The 12,500-nt window shown below is 33.5% G+C and overlaps 2 protein-coding genes across 3 annotated transcripts in view; both read left to right on the plus strand.

Moving 5' to 3' along the window:
- LOC115218660 overlaps window positions 1–9,499 on the plus strand; it is a 42,969-nt gene extending 33,470 nt beyond the window's left edge. For both annotated transcript variants that reach the window (XM_036508229.1, XM_029788587.2), the window contains exons 5-7: window positions 2,500–2,691; window positions 5,195–5,278; window positions 8,991–9,499. In XM_036508229.1, the coding sequence (XP_036364122.1) occupies window positions 2,500–2,691; window positions 5,195–5,278; window positions 8,991–9,334 (620 nt within the window). In that variant the 3' untranslated portion in view covers window positions 9,335–9,499. The remainder of the gene's footprint in view (window positions 1–2,499; window positions 2,692–5,194; window positions 5,279–8,990) is intronic.
- Window positions 4,196–12,500, plus strand: part of LOC115218662 — a 16,090-nt gene continuing 7,785 nt past the window's right edge. Inside the window, exon 1 of the mRNA XM_029788588.2 lies at window positions 4,196–4,222. The gene's annotated coding sequence lies outside the window, so the exon portion shown is untranslated. The remainder of the gene's footprint in view (window positions 4,223–12,500) is intronic.

Raw genomic sequence — 12,500 nt, forward strand, 5'->3', positions numbered from 1 at the left:
ACACAAGCGGATGAAATTTCTCCCCATTTCCGGAGTGACACTCGTGACAGGTCTTCCTGATTGTTCATCGTACTCCAAGGACGATCTTCCACTTTTGAAGCACCCTTGCAATTAGAAACATTGCGTACGACCCATTGCCTTGTCCCCGTAAGCTTGCCGAAGTATGCTCAATGTCCATGAAACAGACTTCCCAAGTTCAAAGTACAATTGGCTTCTTGTTCCAACTTCCAGTCCATGATAAAAAGTCGTAGATTATGACATACCAGTGATCACAGAAATAGAAATTTCACAACTTTGTTTTGCCCACAAATTTCTTTGTAATCGTAATCTGCACTGTTTCAAATATATTAGTAGCACATTTCATTAAAAACACACCTATTTTCCAGAAAGTTATGAGGGGGAAAATATCAGGCCCTGTAAATTTTCCGAAACTCCTTTCCCGCACGCCTCGAAAATTAATTTTCCATGCCATCTTACAAACACTTAATCGAGAGGATATAAGTGATTATATGGTGGAAGTTTCGTTAAAATTATCCATTTGTCTGGAAGTTATGAGGCAACAAAGTCGGTGGGGTATTAAATTGTTGTTATGCCTTTTTTCAATGAAAGTTAACGTTAACGGATTAACTTTCGTTACATTTTCAAAGAATTAACGGATTATTTGATTAACGATTAACGAAGTCAACATGTTGATTAACTGTGACCACCTGTGTATATATCTATATGTATATATGTATATATGTATATATATATATATATATATATATATTATATATATATATATATATATAATATATATATATATATATATATATATATATATATGTATGTATGTATGTATGTATGTATTTGTGAGTTTGTGCTTGTAGCCCCATCATCTCTTGACAACCAATGTGGGGGTGTTGACTTCTCATTAACTTAGCGGTTCGGCAAGAAAAAAAAATTAGATAAGTACTAGGTTTACAAATATTAAGTCCTGGGGTTGAATTGTTCGACTAAAGGCGGTGCTCGAGCATGGCCGCAGTCAAATACCTGAAACAAATAAAAGAATAAAAAATAAAAGAATACATGTATATCGATATATATAAACATATAGGGAGAATTCACCCCCCCCCCCAAAAAAAAAACAACAACAAAAGACGAAGACAGGTGGTGTAGACAACAAACAGATGTATTAGTATAGCGCTCGGGAAGTGAAAAGTCTTTAACATTTCGAGCTTACGCTTTTCTACAGAAAGGAAGACAGAAAGAAACAAGTAGAGAAAATAAAGAATGTGTAGTGGCTAGCGATCTATCATGGCGAATGCCAGACAGAAGGGTCAGACAGGAGAGCTAGGGAGGAGGGGAGATAATACAGTAGTGGTGATCCCAAAAAGAAGCTGCGCGTGCATGTGTGTAAGAGAGTTTGTATGTGCATGTGGAAGAGGGGTGATTATCTTCACATGCGCGCGTGTGTGTATGTGTAGGTGTGAAAATGTGGATCTAAGAATTGGTCAGTACTGGTGTGTGTGTGTGTGTGGTGTGTTGTAATACATACATACATACACACACACACACACACACATACATACGCAGATGTATGAGTGCATGTATCTATCTATCTAATCTCTCTCTCTCTCTCTCTCTCTCTATATATATATATATATATATATATATACACACATGGGTTTACATGTAAAGCATGCGCTCATAACGCCCCTGCGATCTTAACCAATACAGAAAGAAAACACACTAACGAAACCAGTTATGTATGCGTACACCTGCACAAGTTATACACATTGCACCACTACACATACATAATTTCCACAAAAACACCAACCTGAAAGACGCACACATTTTCCACAAACACTTCAAGTTCGCTCTTACCAACTTGCAGCATAGCCAAACCGGTAGCGATATAAACACAGCTATATCATTCTGTACACTACCACATGAAGCTCACGGCTAACTCTAACCGCACACGCGGCCATGCGCTGCCATCTGTCGGCGCAGTACAGAACTAGCCCAGGATGTGCTTGATACCTCCTCGCATATATATACATATACACATACATACATACATACATACATACATACATACATACATATATATATTTACATATATATATATATATATATATATACATATATATATATATCTGTAAATATAATAAGTGGCAATTATTCGGTAGCCATGATAATTGTCACATATATTTACAGATAACTTCCTCTATTTACACAATATCGAGGTTTCTTTCATTCTTTTGTTGTCTTACCATTACTATCAATATATATATATATATATATATATATATATATATATATATATGCGACGGGCTTCCAAATCTACTCACGAGTGTTTGGTCAGTCTGAAGTTATTGAAGTTATATTAGAAGATATTTTCCCAAAGTGCTGGTTGGGAAGCAATACCATTTGTGTATCGCATTATACACGATAGCCATGTCATGATGAGTCGGCATACTTATCTAAATAATTTCTTTAACTTCATTATATTTACAGATGTAATTGCTGATGGAAGATCTCTTTCAGAAGAAATGGTAAAAGAGAATAATGTGGTGAATATGGATTCTCAAAATGAACAATCGGTCACTAAAGGATCGGAAATTGGAGATTTGCAAATGAAAATTCTTAAGTGTAATTGGAAAAAAAAAGCAGGACATTGTTCCATATTATTAGACAATCTTCCATGGTGTAAGTATTATTTGCAATAATTGCTGTTTTATGTCCCGTTCCAACATGAACATATTGTTTAGTCCAAGGGTCGCCAAAGGGAGTCCGAGGAATTTCTATTGGTGATAGCCAAGGGGTCGAATGGTGGTCGGCGTGCGAAAGAGCAGTTCACCCACATGAACTGCTTGATATACTTAGTCAGCCCATGCTCATCCCTCACAGTGATGCTGACAATTTCAATAAACAATATTCTAGCAATATGACGCGTTTTTCACATTTCATAAAAATTGACTGTTTCATACTCAATACTCGAACATGTAGTTTTAAATGTAAAAAAAAGTCATATTAATAGAATTTCTTAATTTGCCATACATGTAAATTTTAGCTAAAATTTTAATTGCCGTATGCATTTAAGATATGGTACAGTAGGGTAGGGTATTCATTCATTCATCATCTATTCATGCGCCCTTTTGAAGCCTAGCCAGGCTCATGGGACTGGTTTCCCGGTTTCTGTGGCGTATGTGTTCGCCCCAGTTGGACGGGACGCCAGTCCATTGCAGCGTTACTCAAGAAACAGGAAGAAAGAGTGAAAGAAAGCTAGGGCCACCCCCCACCCCCTGCTGAATCCTCGTGGAGCTTTAGTTTTTCGCTCAATAAACACACAACGCCTGATCTGGGAATCGAAACCGCGATCCTCCAACCGCGAGTCCGCTGCTCTAACCACTGGGCCATTGCGCCTCCACAGGGTAGGGTATTAATATACTTTAAATGTGGAAGGTGCTCCGTGTGGAAGGAGAAGTGACTAAAGGAGGTCGAGGGTCGAAAAAGTTAGGCGACCTCTGGTTTTGTTAATTTGACTCCAGTACGGGAATTATTTTTTGCGTTGTCTGATAATTGTGCCGTTTGGTCTTTTTCCGAAAAAGTAAAAGTTATAAGACAAAAGTACACCGCCACACAATTATGGAGTGGTGGAATCAGGGGACAAGCACAATCAAAAAGACATACACACACTCAAACACACATACATATGTGCGCGTGCGTGCATATGTTTGTGTGTGTTTATGTGTTTGTGTGTGTGTGTGCATATTAAGGCTACAATAGGCTTCATGTTAAGAATATCTTAACATCTTAATAACATGGAGAAGAAAACCATTCCTTCATGTGATCGGCTTGAAAAATTGTACCCTTGATACACAAATAAAGAAATTTAATCAACCAGTGCGGTATTGAGCACTCATTCTCGTTGTTCGACATTTACGTATATATATACACATATATATAGAATGAGAATGAGTGCTCAATACCGCACTGGTGGATAAAATTTCTTTATTTGTGTATTAAGGCTACCTATTAAGGCTATATATATATATATATATATAATATATATATATATATATATATATATATAATAAAATAGGGTAATAATAAATTATTATTAGCAGTCTGTACGTCAGGATTATGAAGGCTGTCCCACTGAAGAAACTTGCCTTCGGCGAATCATTTTTTTGCTGGAAATAGTTAGAAACCGTCGGTCTGGGATATAGTTGAGATGGTAAATGTTTTTAATTTTCATTCCTTTCGTGAATTTATCCCTCTTTTGTGTTCTAGCACAACGCTTTCCTATTTGAAAGCCTCTTATTATATATACATACATATATATATATATATATATATATATATATATATATATATATATATATATATACATATATATATATATATATGTGTGTGTGTGTGTGTATATATATATATATATATATATATATATATATACATATACATATATACATTGTATATTTTGTATATATATATATTCGGTGGGCTTCTTTCATTTTCTGCTGATCAAATCCGCTCATTTAACTTTAGTCTACTGGAGGCTTTAGATGAAGGCAACTGCTCAAAGCGAACTTGGAATCAAATAGTTTGGAAGCAAGCTTCTTAGCACACTATACAGCATGTATGTATAATGAGGTATACGTATATTTATTCTCGTTATTTCATGTTGGACGAACGAGGTAGGAATGCTCAGTAAATGCCGTAGAGGATAATTTTTTCTATTTCTTTTGTCTCGGGAGCCGAGTCTTACGGAACTGCGATCTTCAGGTGAGTTTCATCTGAAGGTCGTAGTGGCTTGAACCTCTAGGATTCCATGCAGCTTCCTTAAAACAAATCAACTTGCAAGGCTAGTTAATCTCTACTAGATCACACTTGGGCACTTTCTTCTACTTTTCTCTATCACATGACTTTGTAAATGGACAATTTCGTGTGTTTATTTTAATGGCCTACCAATGCATACAGTGTGTTTCTCTGCCCTAAGTGTCAGAAAGATGTTCGGCAAGAAGTGGAAACAGAATTGAAAGAAGGTGATGATGATAATAATAAAAATAATAATAATAATAATAATAATAATAATAATAATAATAATAATAATAATAATAATAATAATAATAATAATAATAATAATAATAATGATAATAATTATAAATGATAAAATAAAAGGATTATATATATTTGTCTTTTCCAGTATATGTCAATATGACAGTAGTTCCAACTGGCATTCATTTTCACCTGCAATTAGGAGTGCGCCCACTTTTAGATACCGATATCCGTAAGTATTTTTCTTTACATTTTTTATCTACTAAAAAGATTGCGATTAGTAACTGACTAAAGGAAGTTGACAGTGATACTTATACTGGCCATCCCCTTCGACTCTTGGCCGAAAGCCTTGATTGGTAGAACGATCTGATTCCATCTGTAGAATTACAGCACAAGGGACGAAATCACCGTAATTAGATCATATCCATTACGTATCACTTTTGTTGTCTGGTCATTTAACATTTATCCTGGTCTGCTTAACAGGTTATTACATTCGCAGTGCTGCCAAAGCGCACTGCAGGTTCTAAAATATTATCATTTACAGAGTGTAAAATTCAATAGAGGACCTTTGTATCTGTGTTTGTTTCCCATCACTACTTGACAGCCAGCGTTGGTGTGTTTACGTAAGCTAGCGGTTCGACAATAAGTCCTGGGGTGGATTTTTTCCACTAAAACGGCGCTCCGGCCTAGCTGCAATCAAATTACTAAAGCAGGGGATAAAATATACATGTATATATGCATTTATAGATATGGCAATCCAAGGTCTGTGCAACTTGCCTTATGTTTAAGCCTAAAGGAGGAAAAATGATTGTTTAAACGTTTTTTTTAGATCCACCGAACAACTGAAATAAAGATAGCTATTTCAGCGGTGGTGCCCCAGCATGGCCGCGGTCTTCGGGCTAAAATATTTTAAAGGATTTAAGGATTATTTGAAGCCATTATTGTACATCTATAAATTACATTTTGGACCAGACAGCGGCCAGATACCGGACATTTCGATCTAATTTTACAATTACAGCTGGGGGGATAATTCATGTTATTAGTATTATTTATGGACAATTCATTTTTATTTTCGTTACTAGAGCTATTATTAGAATTAGTGTTCTCTCCCCTAACAGTAGTTATATTGTTATGTAAAATGAGGTTACTAGTTATTAATCCATTCTCACTACCCTCACATACCACATCATTATTTTTATTAACTATATTATTGATGTTGTAATTATCACTATTTATATTAATGTTGTTGTTGTTATTATTATTATTATTATTATTATTATTATTATTATTATTATTGATTGAGAGAGCAGTTCATGCCATCAAAGTGACACTGGGGTAAAATATACGAAGCCCAATATACCCATCATGACTACCCGTTTGATAAGAGTACACCAGGCACATGCATCACAACCATATGTGCGCGACATGGTGATCTCATATCAAGATAAACAGCACATGACCTTGCAGGTAGGGCCCAGTTAGAATTTTCTTCAGGTTGAGTAGCGCATCCCGCTCAAACGGTCCCTGAATAAGGGTTGTTTAAGGATGTTGAAAGAACCACCCATGTTTCCAGAGGTGAATTATTCAAACCCCAAAGAATCCCTCTCAACACATGGATATGATGCTCCCTCACTACTTCTGCTCGTGATCAGAGATGCACATATCGTCAGCCACTAAGGGACATGCTCAACTGGTTAAGGTCAAACAACTGACAAGCAAATCTGTGGTATTGAGCAGAATATTTGCTGTAGCCCATCTTTTATACCAAGACAAAACAATGTACATGATAACACTTCCAATCAGTTAAGATCAGAAGCCATGAGAGTCAATGCCTGGCACTGCATCAGGGCATTCATCATCATCATCATCATCATCATCATCATCATCATCATCATCATCATCATCATCATCATCATCATCTTCATCATCATCATCATCATCATCATCATCATCATCATCATCATCACCATCATCATCATCATCATTATTATTATTATTATTATTATTATTATTATTATTATTATTATTATTATTATATGTTTGACTTTTGCTTTACATTTGCACAAGCTGGCTCCAAGTCTCACCCAGAGACCTCAAGAGACAACAAGTTGGAAGTCCATGTTGGTGTTATGCCTAGGGTGCCATATATTTGGTTTTGTACTTAGTGTTGTACTAGTGAATGCCTAAAAAAACCATACGAAAATTATATTTGTTTTAAAATTTGAGATTACAAAGAAAGTATTTTGCGTAGGATATGAGCAGTTCGCATGAGCACTATCTTTTGAATTTCTGCCATTTTGGGGTTTCCTGGTATCTGAGCTAGGTAGCAATCAGCCCCTTTTGCTATTATTATTATTATTATTATTATTATTATTATTATTATTATTATTATCATCATCATCATCATCATCATCATCATCATCATCATCATCATCATCATCATCATTATTATTATTATTATTTATTATTATTATTATTATTATTATTATTATTATTATATATTATTATTATTATTATTATTATTATTATTATTTTTATTATTTATTATCATTATTATTATTATTTTTATTATTATTATTACCATTATTATTGTTGCTTCTATTTATTCTATCTCTAGCTAACTTTATATTTTTACTATTAAGTCTAGCTATTATGGTACCCATATTAGGAAGAGTAGAGTATGATAATCTAACCGACTTATTAGAAATTATTTTATAATATTTATGGGACGCAGGGAAGTTCTTTTCTAGTAGAGGCATAAATCTACCGTATATATTCGTAGAGATCGCTCAGTTAAAGGGGATATTTAGCCATATAGCATTTTTTATTTGATGTAGGGGTGGGAGAGATTAACGTTATGTATATTCTTACTAGATTCATTATTCAGTTTAGTCTTATATTTATGTTTATTAGGTTTTTTCTTTGTGGGAGAGATTTTTATATTATTATTTATATTTATTTTATCTGGTTTAACATTTTCATATTTATTTGCGATCTGTATACTATTTTCATTCATTTTATTAAGTTTATATACTAGATTCCTTTCTTCAATTGATTTATGTTTATTTAAAGTATGAGATTCTATATTACTTGAGCTATTTTCATTCATTTCATCGTTTAAGAGATTTATGTTATCAAGATAATCTTCTTATAGATCAAAGCGGATACATATTTGTATATGTATAAGTGTATTTGCTATAACTATTTAGTATATGTTTGGTCATTGTGACCATTTAGCATTGACCTAGCCTTCTTGATACAAAATCTAATTGCCAAATAGGAGTAAACTCTGAGACAATATAATCCCATTTCCACTATAATTTTCTTTAGGAATAACTTCTGACATTTATTTCACCTCTTCCTACTTCTATAAATAGAAAATCTCTGTTGTCTCCATTCAACTGAAAAATCCCATTCAACTTAAAGGATATTCTTCAGTCAGAAGATAAATTCTAACACCTTAATGTTCTTAACATTCAAATTAACATCTCTCTCTATATATCTACCCTCTTTATAATGTTACCAATTAACATGAAAATAAGTATATGTATTGATGGGAAACCTCTATAAATTGGCTGATGATTGCTCAACATTTTAAAACTGTTGTAATGCTTACAATGTTTAATGAAATGATGTAGTGTGAAATGATCGTACCAAATTACCGAAGATATTCTTGTTGCTTATTTTGATTATAATCATCCTATGGATTTATATGGATAACACCGTACAAAATTCTGGTGCATCTAATTTAAGTACCACAATCATTTGAATCTAAATTTTGCTGAATATATATGTATATGTATATATATATATATATATATATATAATATATATATATATATATATATATATATATATATATATATATATATCAAGAAAAGATCTATAAATATATTTATTTACTAGTGTGTTCTCTAATTGTTCGTTTTATTTGTATTTTACAGACGGTGTTCTTACTAAAACACTCAATATTTCGTTGGGACCTGCACAACTTTGGCTTGAAATTTCGGTAAAAAACAACACCAGCCATTATATCAAAGTGTGTTTCTTTCTCAAATATAAAGTACTGTTTAGGAGTTGGAGTGGAAGTTTGGGTTGTCCCAGCAAATCGTTTCCTACCAGAGAAGAAGAAAATAACACATTGATGAGCAGCATGAAGGATCTGAATAAGAACTTTCAACATCCGCTAAGAGTGCAAGATTCTGATCCTGATATGGTTTTCGGAGTTGTTCAAAATGCTGTTGAAGAAAATCAATTTGAAAAAGCCTTTCATTTTGTACGAGGATGATGTGAAGCGAAATGAGAAATAGTAATTTTGGTTATTTGCTACAAAAAATAATAAAGAATATAGAATAATTGTATGACTAGAATCAATGGCTAAGCATATTAACTGATAAGAAACTTCATGAATTTTAACAGTATCATATTTGCTAAATAAAATTTTGAGTAATTTACGTTGTTATTCTCGTTTTGTATCAATATGTTTCATGGTAGTTGATATCTATCTATCTATCTATCTATCTATCTATCTATCTATCTATCTATCTATCTATCTATCTATCTATCTATCTATCTATCTATCTATCTATCTATCTATCTATCTATCTTGTGTTCGGATTGTACTTGCACAGGGTCCATCCGGACTCCCGTCTTCGCCGTGAACAGGGATTAATCTTCTCTCTTTGCTTTTTTGCACCACATGTACGTACGTATGTATGTATGTATATGTATATGTATATATATATCTATATATATATATATATATATATATAATTTCAGTAAGAACAATTAAGATTCAAGTGAGTTTCAATGAATGCGGTACTTAACTTAGATGCACCAGAAATCTATATGGTATTAACCATAAAATAATGTGGGGTGATTATAAACAAGAAAAAAGCAACAAGAATGGATTAGTTGTTCAGTACAATTGTTTCAAACGAAGAACGGCTTTATTAAAAGCTGCAAATATTGCAGCAAATGCAAGTGTCCCGTATTCATCAGCCAAAACACATATGAGTTTTCCAAACATCCCAGGGGGTGAGGCTACACTCATGAAGTATCGAAGAGAGTTCTATGAAAAGGAAAGTTAGATTGTAAGCAGACTTCAAAAGTTCTCTAATGATGTACAGTTTTATAAAAGGTTTTTTAAAAAAAGTTTGTTAGCTTCACAGAAAAGGTAAATCCATCCGTAATAATGCAGGTGTAATTTCCGGAGATATGAGGAGATATTTCATACTCAGAGAAGATGAATGTATCCATAATAATGTAGATGTAATTTCCTGATATATGAGAAGATGTTGATCACACTTCTAATCGTTTCACAAAACTACTATGTTGGAAGAAGAGATTGACTATATTGGCTAAAAGAAGTCTCAAAAGAAATCAGTGAAGCAGAAATCGCCCAAATAAGGACATTATGGGAGATTATGGGAGGAAGGGGTGTAAGTACACAACCTACAAAGTTTAGTTTATTTCTGTGGTGACAGAAAATCTAGGTCATTGTTGCAGAAATCTGAGATTTATCTCTTATTATAAAAGGCAGATTTTATCTGCCTCCCTTTGTAACTTATAGAAATCTACAATATAGGATTTCTTCAATTACAATTTACCTAGCATTTTTAAGAGTAGAATGCATCGGGTCATGCCAGGTCCAGTTTTTAAAATTTAAACTCCAATGAAGCAAAATTTACAGAAAACTCACATTCTGGTGTGTATGTCAAATGCTTTTCTTAATGTGGTTTACACCACACGCACACGCACACACACAGTGTGCAACGAATAAAATGAAAGTAAATAGCGACAGAGTGATTTGAGGAAGACTAAACTGAAAGTATTTAAACCACTACTCAAAAAATAAAAAAACACAGCAAACAGAAACAAATAAATACATAACGATTTACTCCTCACACAATTTCTTCAATTAGAGTTTACCTAAGATTTTTCAAAGTACTCCATTCGGTCATGCCATAATATATTTCTTTCAATTTCACCCCCAATTAAGACAAAATTCGAGAAAACTCAATATTTTAACATTTCACTCCGAAAGCATTGATGTACATGTGTGCGTGCGTGAGTGTGTGTGTGTGTGTGTTTGATGGGTTATGCGACACAGAAAGTGTGGTGTGTAAGTGAAGTGCTTTTGTTAGTGTGTGTAAAGAGACAGACAGAGTGAAAGACAGAAATAACTGAACTTTTTTTATTCACTTTTTGTAGTGAGTGACTGAGAGAGAAAAGAGAGAGAGAGAGGTTATGTATGTATATATGTATGTATGGCTTCAGTGACACACACACACAAAAACACATACCTACGTACACCTAAAGCACGCACACACACACACACAAGCGGAGCGCGAACTTCAAAATTTTGGTAGTATTAATTTGCGAGCGTACTTCTAAGCGCGCGTAATTGAAAGTTTTCACTATGATATCATCACGTGCGAAAAAATTCGAAGGGTTTTGAACAATTGAGATACAGATGTCACGCCTGTATTGAAACCATTGCTAAGCTGCCGTAATTGCTTAATTAAGACTTTGTTTAAATTGAAAGGGGCAAATATGTGACGAGGTTGAAAAAAAATACCCCAGAAAAAAAAATGTACTGCTGGTATTTATATAATTCACTACTATTTTGCTACAATGTCATGAAAAAGAAAAAATTTAGGTATGTAAATCGAATTCGCCACCCTCTTTTCCCCGTTCGCGTTTGTGTAAAAAAAATTATTATTTAAGTTTTAAAAATTATTTACTTTGTTCAAAAAATATTAATATTAATTAATTTTCAAGAATTATTTAATTTTATTCTGTAAAATAGTAATTAATTCATTTATCTGTAAATCCGCGAGGTTGTTACTCAGGCACCTAGAATGGTAACCTTCAACTAACACTATCTCCTCCGAGACCCTGCGGCACAAGTTGACCAAAATTGAGAGTATGGTAGAAGAAGGGTTGCTCTTCCTTCCGTAGAACATGAAATTCAAATCGGACCATGTTAACACCAAAAATCATTTACATCAAAAAGATGCTTTTTTCTATGAAAATCCCTATTTTTTACGATTTTTTCACTGCTGTGTCGCCACTTTTCGGTGTATTTCGACCAGAAAAATGTTCACAAAATTTTTACTTTTCAAAATTACAATTCCAGCGGGTCGAAACAAGCCCGAGCAACGCCGGGCGATACTGCTAGTAATTTATAAATGAGAACATTACTTTTGACCATCATACAGCTATTAAATGCCTCTCCTACATAGTTAAAGGCAGGTATAAGAATATAAAGAGAACAAAAGAAAGTATCAAAGAGGTCAAAGGTTATCAGTAGAGGAAAATACATTAAGAGATTTAAGTGCAACACTAGAACAGGAAGTTATTTATTTATTTATTAATGTTTCTATTTATACAAATGTTTATACATTGTAAGACGGGCTTTAGGTTTATACCTAGAGGTCAAATAATTTCTA

Source organism: Octopus sinensis, linkage group LG13, assembly GCF_006345805.1.
Source record: "Octopus sinensis linkage group LG13, ASM634580v1, whole genome shotgun sequence".
Classification (NCBI taxonomy): domain Eukaryota; kingdom Metazoa; phylum Mollusca; class Cephalopoda; order Octopoda; family Octopodidae; genus Octopus; species Octopus sinensis.